General features: G+C 42.8%; 3 protein-coding genes and 1 long non-coding RNA gene across 6 annotated transcripts; 1 reads left to right on the forward strand and 3 right to left on the reverse strand.

Moving 5' to 3' along the window:
• The first annotated feature begins 410 nt into the window (after positions 1–410).
• LOC137794259 (uncharacterized) lies at positions 411–2,477 on the forward strand. Its single transcript, XR_011078289.1, has 3 exons — positions 411–476; positions 1,553–1,662; positions 2,392–2,477. It is a non-coding gene; the product is annotated as an uncharacterized lncRNA (long non-coding RNA).
• An 894-nt stretch (positions 2,478–3,371) lies between these two features.
• On the reverse strand, positions 3,372–8,661 carry chst10 (carbohydrate sulfotransferase 10). 2 transcript variants are annotated; one of them, XM_068590985.1, is made up of 7 exons: positions 8,564–8,661; positions 8,103–8,244; positions 7,910–8,019; positions 7,581–7,806; positions 7,394–7,499; positions 7,042–7,292; positions 3,372–4,123 (listed from the first exon to the last, which is right to left on the reverse strand). In XM_068590985.1, exons 2-7 carry the CDS (start codon positions 8,194–8,196, stop codon positions 3,927–3,929), a joined length of 984 nt encoding a protein of 327 aa, XP_068447086.1. In that variant the 5' UTR covers positions 8,197–8,244; positions 8,564–8,661; the 3' UTR covers positions 3,372–3,926. The 2 variants fall into 2 exon arrangements, with proteins under 2 accessions (XP_068447086.1, XP_068447085.1); XM_068590984.1 differs by lacking the exon at positions 3,372–4,123 and having other exon boundaries at positions 5,537–7,292.
• Positions 8,662–9,229: 568 nt separating this feature from the next.
• Positions 9,230–11,110, reverse strand: rpl31 (ribosomal protein L31). Its single transcript, XM_068590584.1, has 5 exons — positions 11,050–11,110; positions 10,404–10,507; positions 10,089–10,214; positions 9,377–9,489; positions 9,230–9,293 (listed from the first exon to the last, which is right to left on the reverse strand). The coding sequence occupies exons 2-5, from the start codon at positions 10,505–10,507 to the stop codon at positions 9,262–9,264; spliced, it is 375 nt and encodes a 124-aa protein (XP_068446685.1). The 5' UTR covers positions 11,050–11,110; the 3' UTR covers positions 9,230–9,261.
• Positions 11,111–12,751: 1,641 nt separating this feature from the next.
• Positions 12,752–22,457, reverse strand: zc3h13 (zinc finger CCCH-type containing 13). Of its 2 annotated transcripts, none has more exons than XM_068590453.1 (20): positions 22,315–22,457; positions 21,184–21,360; positions 20,874–20,977; positions 20,630–20,744; positions 20,289–20,400; positions 19,955–20,121; positions 19,664–19,812; positions 19,337–19,537; positions 19,077–19,244; positions 18,609–18,955; positions 17,953–18,453; positions 17,564–17,812; positions 16,954–17,449; positions 16,652–16,848; positions 15,240–16,451; positions 14,452–15,108; positions 14,235–14,378; positions 13,866–14,066; positions 13,483–13,646; positions 12,752–13,351 (listed from the first exon to the last, which is right to left on the reverse strand). In XM_068590453.1, exons 2-20 carry the CDS (start codon positions 21,349–21,351, stop codon positions 13,151–13,153), a joined length of 5,553 nt encoding a protein of 1,850 aa, XP_068446554.1. In that variant the 5' UTR covers positions 21,352–21,360; positions 22,315–22,457; the 3' UTR covers positions 12,752–13,150. The 2 variants fall into 2 exon arrangements, with proteins under 2 accessions (XP_068446554.1, XP_068446553.1); XM_068590452.1 differs by having other exon boundaries at positions 17,558–17,812.
• Positions 22,458–27,580: the final 5,123 nt, after the last annotated feature.

Raw genomic sequence — 27,580 nt, forward strand, 5'->3', positions numbered from 1 at the left:
GACGGGACGGGAGGGAGGCAGGATGGGAGTCTTGCTAAAAGGAAGGGAATAAAAAACACTCAGGGTCTTACGACTCTGTTGTCTACGACATTGTTTCAGAAGAAAATTTCAGATTTTATTCAGCCAAGTTTTTTTTAGTTCGACTGTTATTTAAATTATACAATTAGTTCTGATAATACTTTCATTTTTTAAGTGTAAGCGTCTTTATAACTGCACTGAGGTAAAACAGGGTGTGTTCTTTGTCTGCTTGTCGTTGGCAGATACTCTGCCATGAAAAAGATGTACCATCAATCTAATAACACCAAAATATATAGTATTTACAAATATATGCACAATCTTTTGATTTGTAACGACCTAAATATGCGCAGTGCTGCGCAAAGGAGGCGCCACATTGACGTCCACGAACACCACAACACTCCCACGATCCACCGCGGCTATCCCCAATTGGCTCTTGTACTGAAAGTGTCAGACCCGAGGTGAGTAGCGTCACTGAGTTTTAAAACAAATGCTGTTAAACGTGTAACTTTGTCCTATTCGTCACAACTGTACATACGGCTGAATACGTCATCCTTGGCTTTAGTGAGTGTTACGTTAGCGTGACTTCTCGTAACACAATAGAGGACAAGTTGCTAAAGCTATCTTAGCTTGTTAGCAGGTGCTAAGCGTTAAAGCTAGTCAAGTGTTACTAAAGCAAACAACACTCAGCCTTACTTAGCAGCAAGAAGGACTTTGCACGATGGTGTTGTGCCTCAATAGTTGTATACGTAGTATTAGTAACAATACGACGTGGCACCTGTTAAGTGTGTAATTTTAGCCAATTCAAAATCGATAAACTGTAGCTTAGCTAACTAGCTAGGTACTTTAGCAATGCTAGCTAACGTTAATTTGCTCCAGGTAACCATCAGCTCGTCGTTCTGTGATACGTCACAAGTTTAATAGATGAATGAGTCCTCCAAGAATGAATTTTCGTGCACATCTTGTCGTAGACTCACATGAAATGTCCATAATTTAAAAATAGAGATTTGGAAATATCAAAAAAAAAGTACACCAACTATACCTGTGCAGCTCGACTAAGAAGAAAACATGTGTGCGTTTTATTGGTGTTACATTTATATTAAATTACATTTGATTTGTTTCTCAAAACATATACTTTTGTTAATAATGTACTAAAACATTCTTTTCATTGAGTTATTTGTAAAAAAAATAAATAAATAAATAAAATGTGTTGTCTACATGGTATCATTTAAATCCAGTGTAATAAAATGTAGAGTGACTTTAAAACAGCTCAATTATTTAATTATTTTGAACAAATTATCATCAGCAGGAAACAAATATTTATTTTAGACATTTGTATCGGCCCAGAATTTCACAATCGCTGCATCCCTAACAGATAGAAGTTTAGAGTTCAGTCTCCGGTGCAATATTAACTTCAAACAGTCTAGAAAAATGACAAGAGCTACTTTTAATTTCTTCAGCATACAAATGAATTTCAGTCCTTGCTGCTCAATGATTTACATTTTTCTCTCATTTTTTGATGTTTTGTGTCACCCAGGTCTTCGGGTGGCATTGTGGATGCAGGACCGTCCTCCCAGAAGAACGTGTCTGAAAAGGTGGTGGATGGACGAGGAGACCTCGCCAAGTTTCTTGAGGTCCAATTCACAGGTGAGTTTTGGGCATATATAGACTTTTCTTATCTGCACAATTTTACTGTTCCCCCTCATAAATACGTATTCCTTTGCCACTAGAGACTCACTGTAATCTGAGGTTTTGTCTGTGTCCATATAGACACAGACAAAGATTACAGTGAGTCTCTCTAACTGTACTCACTGTAATCTGGGGTTTTGTCTGTGTATGTATGTATATGTATATATATATATATATGTATATATATGTGTGTGTGTGTGTGAGTGTGTATGTATGTATATATATATATATGTGTATATATGTGTGTGTATATATATATATATATATATATATGTATATATATATATATATATATGTATATATATATATATATATATGTATATATATATATATATATGTGTATATATGTGTGTGTATATATATATATATATATATATATATATATATGTGTATATATGTGTGTGTATATATATATATATATATATATATATATATATATATATATATATATATATATATATATATATATATGTGTGTATATATGTGTGTATATATGTCATATATGTGGAATTTTTTTTCTTTCTTTTTATTCTTAAGTTTTGTTGTATTAATACATCTAGATTGAGCTAGTTGCTTCATATTGCTGTTTAGATTTAAAATGTAATTTCAAGTATTTGTATTGTTGTACAGCTGGAATGTCATTTCAAAACTTGGTGATTAACTAACTGTTCTCTCTTTGTTTTTCAGAGCGCGGGGAAGCGGCAAATCCGGATGTAGATCTACATGTGACATATGTTGTATGTAATAAAAAGAGGGAACCCTGTTACTGTGTATTTACTGTGTATTTACATGGCCTTTTTTTTCATGGGTCGCGCAATCAAAACTCATAACCCTCTCCGTATCTTACGCTGGAAACCGGGGAGGAGGCTCATGCCTCTGACTCCCTTCGCGGATCATGATGGGGTTCACATCTGAGGCGCGAACCCGGGACCATGCGCTTGACCCAACAGGAGCTTTGCTACTGCGCCACCACTTCCCGCGGACTTGAATATGTTCTCTGCGTGTATTTGTCTTCTTCATTTGGGTGTTGGACCTAAAAGTACTGATCTGCATAAGAATTGAACCCATAGCCTCCAGTCTGCAACACGGTTGTCTATCTCATCACACTATCAGCTCTGACCCTTGTGTCTGTTTTTCGCTATATTTGACTTCTTTATTTTGGGGTTGGACCCAAAAGTACTGACCTGCATAAGAATTGAACCTACAAGCTTCAGTCTGCAACAGGGTTGTCTATCACATCATGCTATCAGCTCTGACCATTGCTTCTTTTTTTGGCATCTTTTACTTTAATCTAGAGTATTTTTACTTTTGGTACTTTAAATTGTACATTTTGGTGATAGTTATGCATTTTTACTTTTGGTTGGACTTCTATATTTCTACCGTAGTATTACTGGTTGTATTTCTGTAAAAGTTATAACAACCTTTTCCACCACTCGTGGCTTGTGGAGTTTTATTCTGTAGAAATCATTTTGTTGATTGGGTTTTGTATCATTAACCTGATTCTGCACATTAATGGAAAAAGAGATCATGATAGAGGAGTTTAAGTGTTCATGGAGATTACGTTGTGAGTGTACTTTATTTTTTCATCATCTTTATTGTAACCGCAATAATAACTGCCAGCAGGTTTTTGAATAAAAAAAACATTTTATTACATATACGTACATCATTCAAATGAAACTCTGAACAACCCATTCACACACTGTTTGAAAACAGACACTCCAGTTTAATAAACAGTGGCACAAAAATATAAAGACAGAAAGAAGTAAGGAAAGTTCTTCACAAACAAGTGTGATCCATAGATAAATATGACAAATTAAAAATATGTGTGTGTATTTATTTGACTTGAAATGTCCTCAAGGATATGTAATCTGATGTGACCCTCTCACTATATTGTTTCGGGGAACTACACGTCTGGTATCATTGAAGGATTCAAGATTCAAGAAGTTTTTACTGTCATGCACAGAAAACACTGGTGGCAGTTATTCATTATTTAGTTAGTTATTATACAATGAAAATTTTATTTTGCTCGGTCCTCACAACACAATTACAATAAACTTAAGGTAAAAAAATATGGCACAAAATATAAAAGATAACAGTGTTGCACAATAATATAAAAGTATTGCTATGATAAATATGATAATGGTATTGCTATGATAGATATGATAATAGTATTACTCTGATACATATGATCAAATATGATAACAGTATTGCTCATTGTAACTTTATACACTATGCATTGCTACAACATTGCAATTTGTGGAAAGGTTCCGGTGTTGATGGTATTTCGGGAGGACACTCTTGAGGGTGTGATGGTTGACATGGCCGGCTGCAGCAAACAGCGTCCTGGTGTCCAGTCTCTTGCACCACCTCTTGTTCAAGTAGACACAGACGCCGCCGCCTCTCGTCTTTTCCGAGGCCGCTGTGAATCAGAAACAGAGTCAATTTTAATAACCATGTAACTTTGCACATACATGGAATTTGATGCCGGTTCACTTTGCCCTTTGTACTTGTATACAATATGTCGTGGGGACAGGGATGGTCATGGAGCGCTTGAAGCAAGAGGGGACTTCACACAGCTCCACACAGGTTAAAGATCAGCGTGAAGATGGGGGCCAGCTGTTCAGCTCAGACTTTCAGGCAGACTTTTTGGGCCCGAAGCCTTCCTGATCTTCTGTTTGTGAAAGAGCCCACTCACATCCTCTTCACAGATCCTCGGTGCCGGTAGACAGAGTAGACACAGTGTGTTGCAAGCTAGTAGAGTCGGAAATGCTGTCTGAAAGCCATGTTTCTGTGAAAATAGGAGCACAGCAAACTCTCTCTCGGTTGTAATCTTAGTTCTCAGCTCATCCACCTTGTTTTCGAGAAAGCGGACATTAGCTAACAACCTTGTAGCAATGCATAAGTAGTGGTGGTCGAGTAGTCCTCGCCTTTAGCCTAGCATGTAGCCCCCCTCTCTTGACAAGACGCCGTCCTTTCTTGGGTTTTTGATGTTACTTTTGACATAAACTACATCCCGTCCTTTATTTTCCGGTGCAGCAGGTGGCGGTAGAGACCTCGGTACTGCAACCCGCCACAGACGCAGAAGAAGATGCTGCAGGTGCTCAGAGTCTCCACTAGATGGCGGCAATGTGTCACTGATGAAGTGAGTCAGGTCAGGGCGTGTTGCTATCTGAGCTTTTGTTATCAGTCTACATTCTGTTTTATGTCTTCTGTCTAGAAGCCTCCATTATTCCAAGATGTCAAAGTTGGTTCCGCTTCTTTTTTTTATTTTTATTTTTTTAATATTCTGTTCAACGGGTGAAGTACTACAATGCAGAGAACTATCAGGTCGGGCGTTTTGAGGACTTCATCTTAAAATATCAGGCATTCCTGTGTCTAGTTATCACTGCTTTTGAGATTTGCTGTCAGCGTCACTATTCGGCGTGGGAGCAAATCAGCAAGTTGAATATAACACAGTTGTCCCCAGCAAGAACACACACATGTGAATTAAAGTCTGAAGTCGTTATGTGTGTCCAAGCTAATGTCCTGCACACCAAGACTGTAAATACTGCTCCACCCGCACTGTCTTGAGAGGTTTGTTGCCGACATATGGCTATGAAGTCATCATTTTGACCTGATTCCCATGGCTCAAAGGTCAATATCAACAACCCTCTGTGTGGTGACATTTAGTGAAGGGGTGAAACTCGTGGATTCTTCACTAAGCAGTCAAATAGTAGATGTTTGACTGCCCTCTTGTGGATATCTTCTGATATTGCAGCAACAAACAACATGTGGGCCACATCCAGATGTGTGGCTTGATGGTAAAGGTGCTCTCAGTTTGTCTCTCTGTCATTCACTCAGAATTGAGACACTGTCACCATCAGATTAATAATGATGTATTATAAATAGCAACATGTAGTACAAATGTTGAGTTGCAAGACATGTTAAGAACATTTACACAGTACATTTCTGATAGAAAAATTATCCTCCAAAATCCAGTGCCAATTTCCTTCAATGTCCCAGTGCAGTTAACGGTTGAATGAATGAAAAGCATTGGATATCTTTCACGAGTTTCAGTAAAGGCAGAACAACCAAAACAAGTGGACACACTAAGTACCAGGGCCTTTGTTTCAGTGTGCAAGTATTTTCATGATATTTGAAGAGTCATTTCCTGTCTTCCAAGACATTTAAGGGATAGTTTGGGTAAATTGCAGTGGGAGCGTGCCCACCATCATCTACTGTAGGTAATAATAATAATTGACGATGAACCCCAAACACCCAAACTAACCCTTTAATATGCCTTTGCAAGTAAAAATATATAAAAAGTTAACACTGTTTTGTAGCTCTTATCAATGGAAAATACTCAAATAATTTGTCAAATATTCCTAGCGTTCACTCTCCTTGTCCAAAATGTTAGAATCCCTGATACAGACTAGCTTCACCTATGTCTAGCATGATAGTGAAAGGTACAGAAAAGACAGAACATGTCAAAACACATAGCATTGTCAATAGCTTTCCTTTGAACCGGTGCCTCTTACAGTGCAGTGCAAGTAGCTACATTACAGGGTAACAGGCCTGTGTCCCTGGCATTACAGAGAACGCCTCTCTATCTGAGGACAAGTCATTCATGGACATTAAATCGAAGATTGCAAATGGATTCTGTTCCTGTATTCATCTTCGTATTGACTTTTTCCCCCCCAAACAAAAGCATAAATTCTGTCATGACGTGATACTAAGTTGCCTGTACTGACATCCTTCTTTTGCAGACATTTTCTTTTCTCTTCACTGTATTTTGAGACGCCGGGTTTGCGGACACCCACTTGCCTGTGACATCTCCTCCATTAAAAAAAAGTTAAATATATGACCAGTAGGCAGCACCTTTCAATCACAACTTGTCAGTTATTTCTAAAATAATAAGATTACAGCGTGTCTCCTGCATACCAAGCTTTCAGGTCTGCCACTGAGGTCAGCTACAATACATCCCTGTCTGAGTAAACCAAGGATGTCGAGAGGATTTCATATGAAAACATGTCTTTTAGTCAGTGTTAATTGTTATTTAGTTCAGTAGAAAGTCTGGGCTTGGGTACCCAAACAGCTGAAAGTCCCCCTGGTATCGTGCGTAGAGGCGCCTGACGTCCCGCTTGCTGAGGCCTGAGAAGTATTGCTCCACCTTGGTCCTGTTGTAGCGTGTGATGCCTGGAGGAATGGCCGGGTAGGACACCTTATGGTCGATGCCTGCTGCTTTGAGGATGTGGGGTGCGTCCTCCTCCAGTGTCTCATGGTGGCCCACCACACTGTAGTGTATTTCACACGGCGCGCATAAATCTGCATAAGTCACCCAGTGGATGATGTGCTCACCGAACTGCCGGTCCACAGTGCGACGGCCGTCCACGTCACCCAGGTAACGGACAAAGTCCTCAAAGTGCAGGCCAGAGGCGGCATGGTCGCTGTCGCGGTGGAACTTGCGGTATTTACGGATGATGGCTGGGGCGATGTCATGCTTGTACCAAGGTTCGAAGCGCGGGTTCTTCACAAACTTGTCCTTGAAGGCGGAAATGAGGCGCTCAAAGGGGTCTCTCACGATGAAAAATTTAAAGTAAGTGTTTAATCTGTTGAGACAAACAAGGGATTAGGAAAAAAAATCGGTTTCGAGGACGGATCCTGCTTCCTGCAGACAGGTCTGTATTCATCACAGTGGGCCTTAACCAACCTGTAAGTAATCTCTTGCGGCGTGAGCGATGAGAGACGGGGGAGGCCGTTCTTCTCGTGGTCATGAACAAGATTTTCCGGGATCTCCTCCACAGTGGGGAACGCTCCTGCCAATGTTGATAAAACAAGTCATTAACTAAAGGAATTACAGTGAACATTGTTATTACCCTTACACAACAGACACTCACCATTGAGCACAATGAGGACCTTCTTCCATTGTGTGTTGCCCACTTTGGGCGTCTGGCAGAACAAGATCTTCTGCTTGTCGCAGACAAAGATGCGGTCCAGGACAAACTTGCTGATGGCGACGTGAGTCAAATTCCTTAGGCTGCTGTTCTTGCACACAGTTGAGAGCAACTCGCTTCGCCTGTCCACGACTGACTGCCAATCGGTCACTGTTGGTACCGCTGAGGGCTGACACAGACGCAACACTATTGTGACTAATAGTCTTTTTCATTTTTCATTGTTATTACAGAGAAAAACGTGATTATGTTTTAGAATCAGTTTCTCTCGTCACCTGATCATATGCCTTTGGGGCTGGTTTCACTGGGCTGGAAACAGGAATAGGTTTCACCCCCTTGGTGCCCGGCACTGTCCAGCTCTGACCACCGACCCTCTCTCCATAGTCTAAAGAATACATATAAAAGAGGGTTGATCACATTCACTCCTGCAACTGGCTGTAGTAATCAATACCAGGCATGACAGCTTACCGTCTACAGCTCTGAAACTGATGAACTTGCTGACAAACATCAGGATGAGCAGCACCCAGCCGCAAGCCCCGAGGAGCAGCCAGTGGTGCCGCATCGCTTCGCCCGTCAGCTGACGGCCATGGAAACAGAGCGACGCTCCCACCTGGACACACGGAAGAGCCGTTAGCATGAATATGTGTTGGCAACACGGCTTCTGAGACTATCAGATGTTGAAAGCGAACGACCCATGTTGTCGGAACTGACGTTGGAGCTTCTAGCTGGACGAGTCTCCATTATTGTTATAGGTACTGTAGTTAGTTAGTTGCTAGCTAGTTAGCGTGTCAGTTAGCTAGCTTGTCGGTTGGTTAGCCAAACAGCTAGCCACACCTGTCCCAGATATGAAAAAGACAACTGGATCCATTCTCGTCTTTCTCGGCGAGGGTTCATTCAATGTTACAAACTGAGAGAGCCTCGCGTCTTACCTTGTTGAGTTACAGCAACTTCACAGCTGCACAAACTCTGGAGGAAATGTAATGCGATGCCATCGTCTGTCGCCTACTGCGTCCCTGTTCGTCACAACATCCGACTGCTAATAAACAAGTAGCGCCCTCTCGTGGCATTATGGCGCTCACGCTTATTTACTGCTGCCGTCGGTTTTCATTTGATGTCTACATTTGTTTTCTTGGGATGTGATCCAGCCCAATATATAAGGAATAATGGATAAATTAGGAAATATCACACTTTCTGCAGTCTTAGTTTCATTGCCGTTTTACTTAGCATTAAGCAGCTGTTTGTGTAGTGCTTCATAATGTATTTAGAGACAAGGATTAATTTGCTACCAACCCATCAATTTATTAAAAAGCATAGTAATACAGATAACACCAGACCATCCCTGTTCAACACATGGTCCACTATCTATATTAGAAACTATGCTCTTTACTAAAAAAACAAAACAAAAAAACATAGTTGCAGTCCAGCATGGAAGAACACCATCAGCTTTTGGGGTTCAATTGAAATTTACCTTTTTAAGAATACACTAGTTTGGAACAATATTTACAGAAATACTTTGTACTCATAGCAAATCTAAAACCTCTGCAAATATAAGATTCAGTTATTTGCAGAAACAGAAATAAACACAAGACAAGAGGTCGTTTTATTTTATTTATTCGACTCGCAGAGTTTAGTTCTCATCAACGTTGACTGTCTGCAGACCTGTCGGAAAGAGGGAAAAGATTAATTAAATGTCTTTACTGCTTTAGTAGGCGAATGGTAGTGTCAGTTAGTGGCGCATTTACCTTTGCATGTAGTGACAGGAACATATGTGACCAGGGTGTACAGTTTGTTTGGGGAGTCCTCGTCCTCATTACGTTTCCTGGACAGTCGTACGCGCATCCTGTATGGCACATTTCTGCACAGCACAACACAACACACACACCATGAAGTTACAATCTTCACTAAATCTAAACTAATTCATATGTTGCCACAAAGCAGAGGGTTTTTTTTAATACACTTTTTACAATTCTAGAAAGCGTTCATAGTATGTTGACTTTCTCAACCACTTTAACGTCTCAGTCATTGGTACAAAAAGCACTTCTTGTCTGAACTGACAGAAAGGTGGAGAAATCCACATTTTACCTATTTATTTTGCAAGATAGATTAACTCTAACTGCCTGTCAGTGGCAAAAAAAGTCCATGAAAATAATTACAAAAGTTCTCAGTATTATTTTGTTGCATCTTTTTTGTCATCCTTCAGAAATTCAAGTAGGTGGCAGACACTAATTGTAAACTTTAAGTAGTAAACAGATAAAAACACAACCTTTTCCTTTTCTATATTATGCAGTCTCACAGAAACTCTATACAAAGTGTTCCCTTTCCCTGCACCACAAACTAACACAAGCAGGAGAATGCAAAGTGAGAGAAGGTTTATACTCTGGGGATTTATTGTAATGAAAAAAATAATCACAAAAAGTTTGCTCAGATGCGAGTATAAACAGAGCATCATCTCACCTGACACCCTTGCTCCACACTGCCTTGTTGAGGCGAGTGTCAATGCGGACATCAGGGGTACCCATCTCCTTCATGGCGAACTTGCGGATCTCCTTGATGGCGCGGGGAGCCCTCTTCTTGAAACCACTGAAAAAGGAAATGACACCATTGATCAAATCCAATACATTCCAGTTTTACTGTAAAATTGCATCTGGGTAAAGAATGTTTAGGCTTGCAAAATGTGATGTGCATGCCAAAAATACAACACCAACTGCTGTGCACAAGTGTCATTTAAACACACATTTCCAGGGCCTAATGTGTTTTTGCAGTACTCACATTCCATGGATGCGCTTGTGGACATTGATGGTGTACTCTCTGGTCACAACCTCATTTATGGCAGAACGCCCCTTCTTTTTCTCTCCTTTCTTTGTTGGGGCCATCTAGAAACAACATACATGGATCACTACTTTAGCATGTGAATGCTACATTATTTGTGAACGTTACAAACAATTAAGTACACTGGCGGAACAGCACAGCTTAACTTAAAGATGTTTAGAAATGTTCTGCATTCATTTCATAAATCATTAAAGTATCTAACGTTAGCATAGAGCTAGCTTATTCTCATTGACGTTACTGTACGTCAGCTGGCCTGCAGGCTTAATGGTGAGATTAACAGCATTTACGCTATAAAATCAACATAAACATTTACCAGTGCTCGAAGATCGACACAGAATCACACTGCTTTTACCTCCAAGTGGGCGCTGGGAAGGCAGGCTAACTGAAGCCATTACGGTCGAAATCAACGCTGTAACGTTGTTCAACTTTAATTGTATTTAAATACTTTAATCCACACCAAAAACCACACTAAAAGGACAACACACAACTAATATGTATATTCGGGGGAAATACGCGGTCAGTAATGTATTTATTGTCTCAGGATGGTGATAGATTGTAGAAATAAAATTTCCCAAAAAATACTCACTTCGATGTCGATGAGGCGGAAGTCGGAAGGACGGACCAAAAGCAGAGAATTGTGGGTAACGGAAATCGGTCCGTTTTTTATGATGTTCGTGTACAACAACTGTAAGACTAATTGTTCCGAGATAGACGTGAGCGGTTAATGACGATATTTCAGATAATCAAGACGAGGGAATGTAAATCTTTGCATTATCAGACTTTATAAAGAAACATGGAATATGAACTGTTTATGTTCTCAATAAATATGCTTAAGTCACTTGTATAGACTTTATGCAATACATATGTTTTTCTTTTGAAGAACAATGTTAGCTGCCCTTAGTGTGGTATTATAGTGAAGAATGTAAACACACGTACTAGGCTTTAAACCAGTTACGGACAGACAATAAAGACCATTCATAATAAAAATAGATGCTTTATTTTGTGCGTGAGACTTTGAGGTTTGCAACCAGATATGAGACACCTGCTTTATTGTTGTCTCAAGTCTTCGTATAATTGTGCATTTTCTCAGACTGGCTGTCGAAATGTAAGGAAAAAAAACGCAACCATAAGAGAATGTGGTCATATGTTAAATTAAGCACTTACCTCAAAATGCAAAAGACTGCATCTCTAGCTGCCCTTGTAGCTCACTGTGCTAATTTATTGTGACAATTCTGATAAACTTGCTCTACATTTAAGTCCTCCAGGTCCAAAGTTGCCCTCATTTGGTAAATTACAATGTGAAAGTCATTCTCCATTTATATTTCAGTAAAAAAAAGAGAAAAGAATACAGCATTAAATCAGATATCACGTGTACATCTCAAAATTAGCCTTCTACCTTAGACAAAATAAATATGCAGGAGGAAAAGAGTAGAGGTCAGACTTAAAGATAGGGGGCTACTTCAGAGCTCACTCTCTCCATGTCTGCAATGTCACTTTCAAGCATAGCCGGGAGGGGGTGTCAAGTTGAATCCAGGTCTCTGAGATAACAGCCTTTCCCCATTCCAATTGTGTTCTTTAAGCTGTTCAGTGCAACACTGAAGCTGGTTCGTCCATTGATTTGTATCCAAGCACTCAAAGCATGCATGACCTGCACTTTAAGTGTCAATTGTTGAACTAAGAGTGATGATACAATCACATCCCAGAGGTTCAGTTTATCCATCTGTAAGTCTTTTTTATTGTGACTGACTAGTCAACAGCTGGAAAAACAGGAACGTGAAACTCAAACTATTTATCTCTTCAGTCATTTCTTTAAAAAACTAAGCAGTCTAATGTCTTTTCCTATCAGGGGTCATTTTGGCTCCTTTTTTTTTGACGGTGTGGGCTGGTGAACGTTATGGAGAGGAAATCCACATGGCAGTGTTGGAGGTCTGGGACACTGCAGTCTATTGTGTGCTCTGCACTCACTTCAGTTCAGGTAGACATTGCCAAACCATTCAAAACAAATACATCAAGCAAAAAGCAATAATGTCTCCCAAGACTAACATTTGTAACAAATCACATTCAATGAAGGAATAGTTTGGCAGTGCTTATTTGTGAGAAACGTTCATTCAAGTCCCTGCAGGATGTTTCAGTGTTGTTGGTCAGTAACGCTCTGCAGCAAACGCTTTAGATTTGCTCTGCAGATACTTTGTATTACGACCTAAACAAAAATAGTAATGACATCAAGCGTCACATGAGTTCAAGGCTAAACAGTCACTTCATACAAAGCAAAAGACCCGTTACAAAAATCAACATCTAACAATTTTAATGCACAGTCGTAGTAACCAATGCACAATAAACAAAAACAAAATTGTAATTCAAAGTTGGTTAGGCAGGTGAAACTGACAGTTCAAAAGCTGCTCTAAAACATTGCAATGCACAAAAAAAAAGTCATTTTAGGTGGGTTTTATGCCTCTGATACATGGTTCATATCACAGCTCCATAGGCTTGAAGGTCCAGTAGTCTATGGCACTGTACTTGCAGATCATCCAAAACACGTAAAGCATAATAGAGTAAGATTCACAATTTTGCCATTTTCTTTTATTTCCTCTCATGACTAAAAATGCTATGTATGAAATGAAACAGGACAGAGTAAGACCAGTTCACTTTCATGTGTTTGACTAATAAAAAATAAAAACCCATTTCTCCTAGGACACACACACCTCAGGCTGTGCTGCACTGAGCTTAGTACTCCCAGCTGGAGCGACCTCGACTGTTGGTGCCGACCCACCTTCGGGCCGCTCTGGGCCCGCGGGTGGGCCGGCCATGGTCCTTCTGAAGAGACGCATGCTCATCTGCAGCAGCTCGGTGTCTACCACGGGCGTAGCGGGGTAATGCTTGGTTAGGCCCTGAAGAAGGAGAAGCAGATTAAAACACATCTCTCGCAACAAGACAGTTATATCAATGACGTCCAGACCAGTTATTGACAGAGAGTAACTGCAGTGTTGGATTTGTTGTCCCGTCAATGATTGACATCTACCTTGTCATTCTTTAACAGCTGCCGGCGGATGGCGAAGTCCCGGCGGGCACACAGGGCCTTGCAGCAGGGCCCGAGGTTTCTCAACAAACCTGCCCTCTCCACCCGTCTGTTCAGGGCCGCCATATTCAGAGCCCCCAGGTCATGCTCAAACAGATTGTCAGCATCTGGCAGGAAAGAGTTAAAAAAGGTTTAGACGAATAGATCACACAAAACAGTTTCATTACACAATTGTGTCTCATAATAATAATAATAATAATAATAATAATAATAATAAATTGTGATCTTAGACAACTTCCCGTGTCCACGATAAAATAAAAAGGAACATAAGCAAGACAGAAACAACAAGCATTGGCGAAGATGTCTGAAGATGTCTAAACACTCACCTTTGGGATCGTCCAGCTCAGACTTGCACACCTCTCTGACTTGCTCCAGGAGCTCAGGCCCAGCGAGACGCTTGGAGATTCCCGCCCGAAGAAGCACGGCGCCTGGGGTGAAGCGGAGCAATGCTGCCCCTGCTGCCCGGGGTTCCGGCTTCGTTTTGGGCATCAGGCTGGACCAATCCACATCAATTACATCCAGAGGACCTATCGTCAAATGGCATTGATTGAGTAGAGAGTAGGGCACTTATATACATTGGTTTGGAATTAAATAAAATGAATCAGTCAAGCGGAAATAAATAAATACATTTTCAAGTATATATATTCTACAAAAAAAAAAATAGAAAAAATAAAAAAAAAGGTATTTCCTGGTACCTGTAATTTTTTCATCGTCCTGCTGATCCTCTTTTTTCTGGCTGTCAGCCAAAATTTCATCCAGCTCGTCGTCACTGATCGGTTCATACTCCTCTCCCACAGATGCAACTGACTGGCTATCATCTTCTTTCCCATCATCATCCCCTGAAAACACAAACAACGCTTTAAATCAATGTTGGAAATTCAGAAAGAAAATAAAGAATAAGTGTCTTTTTACCATCGATGCTGTCAGTCTTCTCCAGCTCCCGTTGCTCTCCCGAGAGATGGTGACTGTTGCTTGGTTTCTCCGGTTCTGGAGGGCTGAAGGCTTCTCTTGGCAGCAGAGGCTCATATTCGCTCCTCTCCTGTCTCATGTCACCTCGCAGGTCTCCCCTCATGTCAGCCCTCGGGTCACCTCGTCCTGGGGCCCTGGGGTCTCCGTGGGGCGGCAGGTCCATCATCATTATCCTCTCTTGATTACCGCCTCGGTCACCTCTACCGTCTCTCTCCCGCTCCCTCTCTCGCTCCCGTTCCCGCTCGTGCTGCTGGATGAGTCCTTCGGGGAGTAAGCGTTCCCTGTCCCGGATATCCCGCTCCCTCAGGAGAGGTTCTCGGCCAGGACGCATCAGTAGGGGCTCCCGTCCCCTGCTTGGCCAGTCCCTGGGTTCAGGCTCCCAATCTCTCTGCTGTTGTAGAGGCTGTTGGAGGAGCAGGGGCTGCTGCGGTTGCTGCTGCGGAGGCCGGAGGTCCTTTCGGTCACGTTCCCGCTCAAAGGGCTCCCTGTCTCTCTCCCGTTCTCGACTGTCGTAGGAGCCAGCTCGAGACCCTGACTTAGCCTGCCTCTCAGAGTCAGGGGAGCTGCGCCTAGAGCTGTGGCTGTGTGAATCCTGCCGGTCTGTAAGACAGTGGAGACAAATATGAGTTAAGCTGGGGTCAGACGTCAGTGCTATAATTAAGCATGATCAGTAGTTTTTGATTACAAAAAATGTATGGTTGAATGTAGTTAATATGTGAGTGTTTTCCTACCTGAGGAGGTGCTACGGCTGGGCTCTCCTCTCCTCAACTGGTCAATCCTAGACTTCCTCTCGGCCCCTGGAGGCTCACTCACGACCGGCCTCTCTCTTTCCCTCTCTCGGTCCCGAGAGTTGGCGCCCTGCAGCCTGCCCCGGCGGGGTCGTGGACCTTGGGGGTCATCTCGGTGGGCTGGCTCGTTGGAGGGTGATCGCAGGCGTCTGGACGATGTGCGGCTCTGGTTGCTCCCCATGCTGCTGCTGCGCGTCTGCTCTGGGGGAAGTTTCCGGAGCAGGGGCTGGGACATGAGGGGCTGCGGAGTCAGAGTCGCCAGCAACATCGGGGGGTCTTGAGGGAGCAGAGGGGCGATGGGAGGAGGATGACACCGCTCCCTGACTCTGCCCACTCTGGGACCACCACCTCTCTTAAGAGGCTCAGCCGGAACAAGGGGAGTTTGCGTTTCCAGTGGTGGTGCTCGGTCTGTGACATCATCATCTGACCAGTCACTGAAGTTGTCCATTTTGGATTGAGGAGGGGGATCTGTGTTGGCTCCAGTACCGCGATGATCGGGCCTCATTGACGGCGGTGGCGTCCTGGGCCCTCGTTTCCTCTTATTAACAGGCTGAGGGGCAGATAAATCCTCATCGGACACATCAGATTCTCCTTCTCGGGAGCGTTTCCTCTTACGTTCAAGCGCCTTCTTCTTGGCTCCTTTTTTGGGAGAGTGTATGGGTGGAGGTCCCTCTACAGCACCGCTGGTTGGGGGCTCCGACTTGAAACGATCTCCCGCAGCTGCCAGACTGTTGCCACCACCAACCTCTTCTTTACGACCCTTCTTCAGGCCCTTCCTCTGCGACTTTGTCTTCTTTTTACCCTCCTCATGGGACTGGGAGCCAGCAGTGTCTCTGTCTTCGCTGGCAGTGGCAAGAGCTGAAGGAGGGGCTGGTGGAGGCGGCGGAGGTGTGGTCTCTCGCTGGTCTATGACTCTTCTACGGGAGTCGGACGGGGTCTCTGCAAGGGGCTCTCCTCGTCTGTCGCCTCCTCTGCTCCGTTCCACACGAGGCTCCAGGTCCTCATGGCGGCTGCGTGCTTCCCTCTTGTCCCCGGCTCCTCTGCGCTCCTCATCCTTCTTGGGCTTCTCGTCGGTTGCCGCAGCCCTCGTTGGAGAACGCAACAAGGGCTCCTGGGGTCGCACTACCTGGCTCAGCATGCGATTTTTGTCAGCACCTGCATATGAACAGTCACATACCACACTCAGTACTTTTGAAGCATTAAAGCATTTGTTCAGCTTTGACAACAGGCCTCTTTTCTGTGATATTTCCAGGCAGTTTGTTTCCACTGAACTATAATTTTTTTGTATTTGCAGTATCTGACCAGTGCATATTCCAATAAACACGACTGTGTCCTCGCAGAATGAATTTCCCTACTGTCAGTTGGATGCAGACACACTGGGCTGGGGAGGAGGGGCTGGGGGTGGAGCTTGACTGGCCCTCGGCCAATCGGGCGCTCACTTTTCTCTTCTGCACTGTTGTAGCCGTCGCTGTCTGCAGGACTGAGGTCCCGAGTTGCTCGCTTAGGCGAGGCTCTGGGGCTCGGGCTGCTCTCCACCCTGGGCCTCTTGCGACTAAAAGGAGAGGAGAATTATTATTATTTTTTAAATGTATACATACTGGTATTGGAGGAGTACAATATGGGCGAAAAGAAATAACAAAATTAGGCTTTTACTTGCCTCGTCTTGCGGTCATCCCGGGTGTCTCTGATGGTTCGGTCATCCCTGGTGTCATCTCTCCTCTCCCGCCTTTCCTCTCGTCCTCTCTCTCGTTCCTCCCACTCCCGCTGCCTCTCTCTCTCCCGCTGCTCTCGCTGCTCCCTCTCTCGCTCTCTCTCCCGCTCTCTCTCTCGCTCCTTCCTCTCCCGCTCCCTCTCCCGTTCCTCCCTCTCTCGCTCTCGCTCCTCCCTCTCCCTTTCCCTCTCTCGTTCTCTCTCCCTCTCTCGTTCCCGCTCCCGTTCCCTCTCCCTGGCCCGCTCCCTCTCCGCCTCCTTCTCTCGCTCTTTTTCCCTCTCCCTCTCCTTCTCTCTCTCCCTTTCCCTTTCACGCTCCCGGTCACGGGTCCTGTCATCTCTTCTCTCCTCTGGTCTATCTGTCCTGCGGTCCTCCCTCCTCTCCTCCCTCTCGGACTCATCTGATCTCCCCTGGTGTCTATTTGGGGAAGCGGCTCGTTGATCTGGGAAAACAGAAAGTTAAAAAAGCTTAGCCAAAACACATTTTGATTAAAAAAACAATCTATATGTTTTTTAATTTTGCGCAGGCTTGATAAAAAACAAAGCCTCACCACCACCTCTCTCTCGGTTGTCTCTGCGATCGCGCTCTGCGTGCCCTCCTCTCCTGTCGTATGAGGAGTCTCTGGCCTGCTCTCCTCTCCTGTCGCCCTCATAGCGATCTCTGTCTGAGCCCCTCTCAGAGCTCCTTTCAGTAGCACTGCGATCGGTGCTCCTCTCTACACTGCGTTCACGCACCGCGCTGCTACGTGACTCCCAGTTGTCATGGCTGCTCTCCAGTTGGGAACCCCGGGAGTTCCTGTTTGAGCCTGAAAGGAAATTTTTTCAAAAAAACTTTAAAAAAGGAAAAAAAGACAGAGGAACTTGTGCTCTTTGGTACTAAACAATTCCTTATGGCCACGAAAAAAACAGAAATGAAATGAAGGCGTCTTGTTATATCCGTTCTTGCCTTTATCAGAAGTTTCATTCGCACGCCCTCTTCCTCGTCCGTTTCTCTCAGTTCTGTCTGTCCTGTTCTCCGTTCTTCCTTCAGCTCTCCCTCCATCTTCCCGTCCGTGACCTCTCCCATAACTCCTGTCCTCCTGAGCCGGTTCCTCCTTCCTGTGGGTGTCAGTCCTCTCCCTCTCCCTCTCCTTCTCTCGCTCTCTGTCCTTCTCCCTCTCCCTCTCCTTCTCCTTCTCCCGGTCCCTCTCTCGGTCCCGTTCACGGTCACGACGCTCTAGCGACTCTCGACTGGAGCGGGTCTCTGCTCTGCTCTCTCTGGAGTCCTTTACGTCCCTGGTGTCTCTATGGTCACGGGAGTCTCGAGTTGTTTCCCTTCCTCGCGAGCGAGCGTCCCGTCGCTCGCGAGCCTCTCTGGTCTCCCGGTCATCGCGAGCATCCCGTGATGAGACTTGTTCAGAGTCATATTCCCGATCATCGCGCTCTTTTTCTCGCTTGCTGCGGCTTTCTGTTTGAAAGAGTGACAAAGTTTAACAACTGATGAAATAAATCATTTGCAATGCCATTGCTTATTAGATCAGAATGGTTGCATTTTAGTTTTTCATTTTCCACTATGAGAACCTTTATTCACTAATAGAACGCAGTACGAGAACATAAAGTTACCATCTCTCCTCTCCTGCCTGCGCTCTTGAGCAGGTGGACTTCTCTCTCTTTCACCGCGGCTCCTCTCACGGCCCCTGGAGTGGCGCTGGCTGGGGCTCGATCGTTCAGATCGGCGGTGGGGAGAAGAGGCGCCGTGGGAGGCGGGGGGTGATCGGGAGCGCCGGGAGCTCGGCGGAGAGGAGGCAGACGTCGGGGCCACCGTGCTGCTCCGGTGGTAGGTGGGAGAGGACGAGCGGCGGCGACGAGGAGACGAAGAGTGCCTCTGGGCAGAGGAACCCGAGTGGGAGGAGGGCGAGTGGTGGCGTGGAGGAGTAGGGGTGCGCTGGTGCCTTGGAGGAGACGGTGACCTGAAGTGACAAAGGATGTTTTTTAACAAATAAACCATACTGTTATGATCATTACCAAATAATACCAACAGACAGCAAAAAAAAAAGAAAAAGAAATTCTCAGTGGCCCAAGTGTGCTTACCTGCGAGGAGGGGAGACCAGTGTGGGGGTCTTATGGGACGAAGCTTTCGGAGAGGTGGATTTCTTCCTGGCTGGGGGTGAAGTGCACCTGGAGGGAGATGACACACTACCGGAACGCTCCTCGGATGTCAACGACCGCTTGGCCTTGTGGGAACTGTCAGATCGGTCCCTGTGTTCAAAAATGAGGAATCCTGAGATAAATGGCTGCACAGAAAACTCAAAAGAAGATTCAGCTTAATGTCGATTACACCATTACTGTACCTGCGTTTCTCCTTCTTCTCTTTGTGTTTTTCTGTATCTCGCCCCCGATCTTTCGCCTCCTTCTGCTTCTCCTCAGATTTCTCCTTGTTCTTGTGCTTGCCTTTGTGTTTCTTCCCAACCACAGGAATATCTAGAGGGACTGGGGGAGGAGGACTGGGGGTCCTGGGCCCTTTCTTCTTACTGTGGCTCCCTTTTGACGGCCTGGACGTAGGAGGATAGAGTAATTCTCGATTAGTTTTTGCTTTCCAAACGTCAGTAAAAACAACAACTGTGGAGTCGTTTATGAGACATCTGTGAATCTAAAAAACAAGTGCAACTCAGACTTACCTGGTAGTTTCTGAAACAGGTGAGGGCACTAGTGCCTTCTTCTCTTTCTTCCCAGAGCCTGGGCCTTTGGTTCCGCTTTTGTGTTTTGGGGATCCACTTGACTTCCTGGATGAGGGTGAGTCTTGCTTGCTTAACGGCTCTGGAGAGGCCTGAGGGACAGAGACGACAAATCAAGACAAAAATTAAACCAGAGTCTATCATACACTCAGCTGCTCCCCTAGAAGTAGAGATCCTTAAATTAAAATACAAATTTTCTTTGAAATCAAAGAAAGGCAGAAACGAGTTACTTACCTTTGGTATGGCAGCGGCTCTTGTTTTTGTGGGGGTCTCTTCTTTCTTAATGACAATCTCCTCCCTCTTGTCCATGTTCTCCTGCTCCAATTTCATCAGCTCACGCTGAATCTTCTGTCGTTTCATCTCGAGGGATAACTCGTAGTCGTAGTCACCGATATCTGAGTCTTTTCAAGTCAAACAAAGAAAACAGTGGCTCTAAACTCTAAATCTTAAAACCTGTCATGTTAAAGTCCACATTGATATATTTAGTTCATTTCAAATGTCAAAATCAAACGAAAATTACCAAATCCTCAGGTCACTTGAATTTAAAACTTGAACAAAACAAGCTAACCTTCGCGATTGGTTTCCCACTCTGTGGGCTCTTCTTCACTGGCTGGGGTGCGCTCCTTTGTGATCTTTATATCCTCCTTTTCCCGGTGTCGGCCTCTGGAGGAGTCTCTCTGCTGTAGATGGATATGCACACGGATGTTAGAATGACACCCACATGTTGGGTCATTTCCTGTGCTTATTCAATACAAGCACTGTGTTGTAGTTACAGGTTCAAATTCCAAGTCAAAAGCTGCTTCAGAATAAGGGTCAGAGGTGGCACAAGAACTTTTTACTTTATTTTATCATTTAGACATTTTACAATATCGTACTCAATATTAGAGACTGAAGGAGCAGAAAACTCACTCTCGCTGTGGGGGATGTGGGCTCGTCTAGGTCTCGCTTCAAGTTTTCTGGGTCAACATCCTGTCTTTTATTCTTCATCCTCTCCCGCAGATCACCTGTGGGTCTCTCGGCTGACCTGCTCCATTAAGACATAAATAAACACAACGTATGCATCAACAACAGTATGGATAATAAGACATTTGATTTGACGCGAGCAAGACCAAAAAGCAACAGCAATAAGAATGAATAGGGTCCCAAAACTTACCGGCTGAAGCTAAATCCTTTGCCTCGTGGCTGAGATCCATGTGTGTAGCGACAAGTGTTGCCGTAACTGCAATTACCGGTCTTCAGCCAATTTCTGCAGTGACTCTGAAAAACAGATACAAATGAGCCTGATGGGATAGAGGAACGTCTACTAAAACGAGACAAACATCACAGCAGGTATACAAAGTTCAGTAGAACACATATTTTATGAGGCTGATAAAAAGGTGCAGAAGTGGATCACAAACTCTGCAACATGGGCACAGGTTTGTCCCAAGAAAGTATTATGCTCATAAGTATGAGGTGATACATACATCAGCAGCATTACTCCCAGTGCTGGGGCCAAGTCTTTCAAACACACTGGGCCGGCGGGACGGGGCGGCGGGGTTGCTGGTGCTGCTGGTCGTGGTACTGCTGCTGCTGCTGCTATCAGATATGGTTTTTGAATTCTCCACTGTTACCTTCCGCCTGATCTTGGACATTCTGCAGGACTGGAAAAAAGACAAACAATGCTTTATGAAATCCATCAATTATCAGCTACTTATCTGGGGTCGGGTTCGGGTGGCAGCCGGCCTAGCAGGCCGACACAGGTTCCCTCTCACCCACAACACTTTCCAGCTCATTCTGTGGGACCCTGAGGCGTTCCCAGGCCAGCCGGGAGATATAATCCCTCCAGCGTGTCCGGAGTCTTCCCCGGGGGCCTCCTACCACTTGGACGTGCCTGAAAAACCTCAGAGAGGCTTCCAGGAGGCATCCGAATCAGAATAAATTTAACATTATATAAAAAGTTAATGGGCACATGGAGAAAAATCAAAGAAGAATAAATCAGTGTCCCATATTTAATAACAGTTATTGACCTCGAGCCTATTATGGATATATCACAGTAAAAAACAAATGACAATAAAGACGTTTTTCATTTTTTAAATAAAACTTTGCTACACCAAAATATATTTGCAGTGTGACTACACTTCCTGGTCTGATTCATTCATTCTGCATCAGGTATGACATTTCATATTTTAGCAATGTAATTCCCACTAATATAATGCACACGTGGCGCACTGCAGTTTTACTATAGGTGGCAACACATTCAAAACATAAACACATGCAAATGTCTCGGCCTCTTGACATCTGTGCAGCTGCTTCTCGCTTTCTTCTAACGAGTCTTGCTGTTAGCTAAATGTTAGCTCGAAGTTCCTCATGAACTACACTTGTTTTAATGTTTTACAATCAAACACGTGTCTGAGAGAGATTTGACTGCTTCGCCCGTTAATGACTGACTACCTCATGCTGAAAAAACACTTAAATGAAGGGATGCTAATGGTAAAGTTGGGTGTGTTAACTAACGAAGAGCTAATGACTTAATGTTGCATCTTAGCGCAAGGCCTTCAAGCGAGCTTCAGTCGCGTGCTTGATGGATATTATAGCAACAAAAAAAGCCGTCTCACCCAAGATATTTATTCGGCGTCGCATCTACTTAAATCCAGGAAGTGGATTCAGCACTTGTAGAAATAGCAAGGCTTATTATTTAAAGGCAGAGGCAGAAACTGCCATTGGTCCCTTCATGGCGGCGGAGGGTGAGCGAATATCTTTCTTCTTCGGTGGTTTGTTGAGGCCGTTCGCACTCCAGGGTGTTGTTGCATTACCGCCATTCACCGAACATTCGCAGTCTTCTTTTTTTGACTTAATTGGCAGTTGGCAAATAACGAATTGGTGCATTACCGCCACCAATTGGTGTGGAGTGTGAACAAATGTATTTATATAAAACAAAAAAAGCAAACACAAAACACAGTTTGGTTTAAGATACTGAAATACTACTTAATAACATCTTTATGAGTCGTACAGTGTGGAAAACTAGATTAAGACCACACAGACACACACACACACACACACACACACACACACACACACACACACACACACACACACAAACACACGCATACACTATTAACATAATAAATAACATTACAAAACCTTGTATTCATTCGCCGAGAATAAAAGCAACCTAATATATGTGTATATACATGATGCTGTATTTTGTGTGATACACTTTTACCATACATATATATGTATATATATATATATATATATATATATATATATATATATATATATATATGTATATATATATATATATATATATATATATATATATATATATATATATATATATTGAGAAAGAGAGAGAGAAAGATATGATGCTGTATTTTGTGTGATACACTTTTACCATATATATATATATGTATATGTACATATGTATGTATATATATATATATATATATATATATATACATATATATATATATATACATATACATATATATGTATACATATACATATATATGTATACATATATATATGAACATATATATATATACATATATATATATATATATATATATATATATATATATATATATAGAGAGAGAGAGAGAGAGAGAGAGAGAGAGAGAGAGAGAGAGAGAGAGAGAGAGAGAGAGAGAGAGAGAGAGAGAGAGAGAGAGAGAGATGTATACATGACATGCTTAAAACAAACAAAATACAGATTAAAAGTAACAACTTCAAACCACAAAAACCTTCCGTTTTTCACCTGTGGGTCGCACCAAAGCCATTACTGGTAGTCATGAGACGCTCAGTTGCAATATAGATATCCACCACTTGGTGGCGGTAATGCCTCAGTTAGTTGTTTAAAAAGCTCCAATAGGTAGAAGAAGACACTCAGCTAACACTAGCCTCGCTAGCTAACGCAGCAACGAAGACTTCAGAACAAAAGCGGCATCCACAAACCAAACACCCAACGCTCGTGTGAAAGATAGTGGGATTTTTTTTAAGAGAAAGGAAGAAAAAAAAAAATACTACAGATCCAGAAAAGGTCGGTTCTGTGACTGACTTCAACTCTTTATACGTGGCCTCGATTGAAACTATATCAAGGCGTGCGTCAGTATTAAGCCGATTCTTTTCCTGAGGCAAAATGAGCAAAACAAAATATTTAATCGACTCTGAAAAGTCTAAAATTATAAAGTATCTTTCAGAGGGTACGTGTCCTCTGGAAATTTCGAAGTTATTGAAGCGTGATCACAGAACCATCAAACGTTTTATTGCAAATAGTCAACACAAGAAACGTGTTGAAATAAAAAGACGCAAATTAACGGCAAAAGATTTAAAGAGACTCAACGGTGAAGCTACCAGGAACCCGTCATTCTGCAGCGCTGCTTTATTCGAGAAATGCAACCTTCCTGGAGTGCCAAAAAGCACGAGGTGTGCAGTGCTCAGGGACATGGCCATGGCGAGGAAGGCTGAAACGCAACCACAACCACCACGGAACAAGACCCACAAGTCTAAACGTCGTGACCGGGCCAAGACGCCAGCAAGGGGGAGGTGGGTTACTGGCATGGGCAAGATGGACTCCAAATCAACTCTCAAACCTACTGCCAGTTTGTAGAAGATACTTTCTTCAAGCAGTGGTGCAGGAACAAGTCTGCATTTTTAAGAAGACGATGATTTGTATACAGAACAACGCCATGTTTGTAAGTCTTCCATTGCATGTTTTGCCATTAAAGGCCATAAAGATTAAATAATAACATGGCCCCTTCATTAACGGAGCTAAACCCCACTCAGGACTTGTGGGCCCTTGAACGGGAGGTTTACGGGAAACCGACAGATCCATGAATGGAGGCTTATTACTGTTATTAACAAGGGTGGCTATATTGATCTCGAATCTATTTTTTGAAACGTGTATTTGTACATTTTGACTTTGTTTATTATTCTTACTTTAACAGATAAGTGAGATTGGAACACTTTTCGGTTTTCAGATGGTTCCATAGTAATTCTGCACACTAATAGTTGCCCAATATTTTTTTAGAGCCCCTCTTGTTTTTGAAGTCAACTCAAATCTTTTGTTATTTTCTGTTCTATGAATTATTAGCCTGATGCGTGTCTTCTTGTATGGGCGGGTTTATATACGTGTGATGAATAAATCTCTTTATGATCACGTTGTACCATGTCATTTATTTGACCAGGTTATAGGTGTATTTGATTTATTTATTGAATAATAAATCAAACCAAGAGTGAGGTCAATTAGGTCAAAAAGATTAAGAACCCCTGCTCTACAAGGCAGATATTGTACTGCCACTTCCATCAACAACATAATATCAACATAACATTACACATGTAGGTAATCTGTTTTCAATATTCTGTCTAGTTTGTATATCGGTCCTGGACGTGATATTCACAGTGCAAGTTTATATTGTTTACTTTTCATTTTTAATGCAAAGCTGCTGTATTATATTGCAGTACATTGTACATGGGTTCACATTGTTTGGATAACTGTGACACATTGACTACAGCCTTAATATTAATATCTACAAAATAATATGAATCAATGCATTATCTGTGATGTGTAAATGATGGTAGATCTTTCATTTGAGTTACTTTCTAACAAATACAACACTACATGTACTAAGTAAATAAAAACAGAAGAAAGACATCGACACTTCATATGCAACTTCAATAATTTTATGTCTTCATGTTATGTTCACAAAAACTTGATTGATCTGCAGAAACTGCCATTGGTCCCTTCATGGCAGAGAAGGGTGAGCGTTTGTCTTTCTTCTTCGGTGGTTTGTTGAGGCCGTTCGCACTTCAGGGTGTTGTTGCCGCCTTCTTCTGGGTTAATTGGTGGTTGGCAAACAACGAATTGGTGCATTACCGCCACTAATTGGTGTGGATTGTGAACAAAACATAAGTTGGTCTAAGATACTGAAATAGTAATTGATAACATCTTTATGAGTTATTTTTAGCTGTACAGTTTGGATAACTGAATATATTAATATATTAAGACCGACCACACACACACACACACACACACACACACACACACACACACACACACACACACACACACACACACACACACACACACACACACACCATCAATAATATTACTATAACTTTATAATCACTCACCAAGAATAAGAGCAACCATTATTAATATCTGTTTATATGCCGTATATTTACCGTATATTTGCTCAGTAATAAACCGAAGAAATATATTCACATTTATGCAATCGTTTATTTTTTTAATAAACCTGTGGGGCTGAATCTGAGCTCTAGTCCTATTTACTTCTCCATCTCTGTTGCGGTTAATCCGGATCTTGTATTGACGTGTTTAAAACAAACAAACAAAATACAGGTTAAAAGTAACATCTTCAAACCACAAACATAGGAAAACAAAATGCAATTAATCAAGACTGAAATAAATTGCAGTTACTGATGATCATGATGTTGAAACTAATTAATATTGAAAGGAACATGCTGGTTATAATAACGGAAAAATCACGAGAAGAATTTAACAGTTATTCTTAACCTGGAGGGTCGCACCAGAGCTATTACTGACATCCACGAGACGCTCAGTTACAATGTAGAATCCCACCACTTGGTGGCGGTAATGCGTCAGTTAGTTGTTTAAAAAACTCTAATAGGTAGAAGAAAGAAGACAGTCAGCTAACACTAGCCTCGCTAGCTAACACAGCACCGAAGGCTTCACAACAAAAGCAGCACTCAGAAACCAAACATCCAACGCTTGTGTGAAAGTCGGTGGGATTTTTCAAGTTAAAGGAAAACGGACTACATACGCTGAAAAGGTCTGTCGTGTCACTGACAGGCAACTCCAAATGTACTTTTGAACTGTGACCAAGGAGCTCAAACCCCTACTTGTGCATCATTATTAGGCCGCTTCTTTTCCTGAAATCAAGATGGGCCAAAAAATAGATTTAACTGAGTTTGAAAAGTCACATATTATAAAGTGTCTTTCAGAGGGTACGTGCCCTCTTGAAATTTCGAAGATATTGGGGCGTGATCATAGAACAATCAAACGTTTTATTGCAAATAGACAACGCAAGAAACGTGTTGAGTTAAAAAGACGCAAATTAACTGCAGACGATTTAAATAGACTCAACAGTGAAGCTACCAGGAACCCGTCATTCTGCAGCGCTGCTTTATTCGAGAAATGCAACCTACCTGGAGTTTCCAGAAGCACGAGGTGTGCAGTGCTCAGAGACATGGCCAAGGCGAGGAAGGCTGAAACTCAACCACCACGGAACAAGACACACAAGTCGAAACGTCGTGACCGGGCCAAGAGGCCAGCAAGAGGGAGGTGGGTTACTGGCATGGGCAAGATGGACTCCAAATCAACTCTCAAACCTACTGCCAGTTTGTAGAAGATACTTTCTTCAAGCAGTGGTCCAGGTGATTTGTATACAGGACAATGCGCCATCGCAAGCATGGAAGTCTTCCACTGCATGTCTCACCAGTAAAGGCCTTAAAGATGACAGAACAATAACATGGCTCCCTCCTTGAGTGACCTAAACCCCACTGAGGAATTGTGGACCCCTCTTGAACGGGAAGTTTACGGGAAGGGAAACAGTCCAGCTCTCTGAACGGAGTGCAGGAGGCTGTGCAAGAAACATAGATCGCCAACAAATCAGGAAACCGACAGGTTTGGTTGCATAGTAATTCTGCCCAATCACTGTTTATTTTTTAGAGCCTCTCTTTAGTTTTTGTAGTCAAATCTGATTATTAGTTATTTTTGTATCAATACTCCTGGCTTAAGCCTTTCAAATTAGTTTTTGTATTAGCTTGATTTGTTTGGCAGTTGGGTGTCTTTTTTTTTACACGTAATAAATAAATGTCCTTGACGATCACATTGTATAATGT

The sequence above is a fragment of the Clinocottus analis genome, unplaced genomic scaffold (assembly GCF_023055335.1).
Source record: "Clinocottus analis isolate CAN_PGR_092001 unplaced genomic scaffold, fCliAna1.0.p SCAF_24, whole genome shotgun sequence".
Lineage (NCBI taxonomy): Eukaryota > Metazoa > Chordata > Actinopteri > Perciformes > Cottidae > Clinocottus > Clinocottus analis.

Bases quoted from the DNA above. Each gene is read 5' to 3' on its own strand.
- zc3h13 (XM_068590452.1), bottom strand. From the start codon at position 21,351: ATGTCCAAGATCAGGCGGAAGGTAACAGTGGAGAATTCAAAAACCATA. The intron at 18,454-18,608 runs GTAACTTTATGT...TCTTTCAAACAG, and splicing joins CAGGCAGGAGAGGAGAGATG to AAAGCCGCAGCAAGCGAGAA. The intron at 17,813-17,952 runs GCAAGAACGGAT...ATTTCCTTTCAG, and splicing joins GAATGAAACTTCTGATAAAG to GCTCAAACAGGAACTCCCGG.
- rpl31 (XM_068590584.1), bottom strand. From the start codon at position 10,507: ATGGCCCCAACAAAGAAAGGAGAGAAAAAGAAGGGGCGTTCTGCCATA. The intron at 9,490-10,088 runs GTGAGATGATGC...TGTGCTGTGCAG, and splicing joins GTGTGGAGCAAGGGTGTCAG to AAATGTGCCATACAGGATGC. The intron at 9,294-9,376 runs GTAAATGCGCCA...TCTTTCCGACAG, and splicing joins TCCTGTCACTACATGCAAAG to GTCTGCAGACAGTCAACGTT.
- chst10 (XM_068590984.1), bottom strand. From the start codon at position 8,196: ATGCGGCACCACTGGCTGCTCCTCGGGGCTTGCGGCTGGGTGCTGCTC. The intron at 8,020-8,102 runs GTAAGCTGTCAT...TGTATTCTTTAG, and splicing joins CAGTTTCAGAGCTGTAGACG to ACTATGGAGAGAGGGTCGGT. The intron at 7,807-7,909 runs GTGACGAGAGAA...CGTCTGTGTCAG, and splicing joins CCCCAAAGGCATATGATCAG to CCCTCAGCGGTACCAACAGT.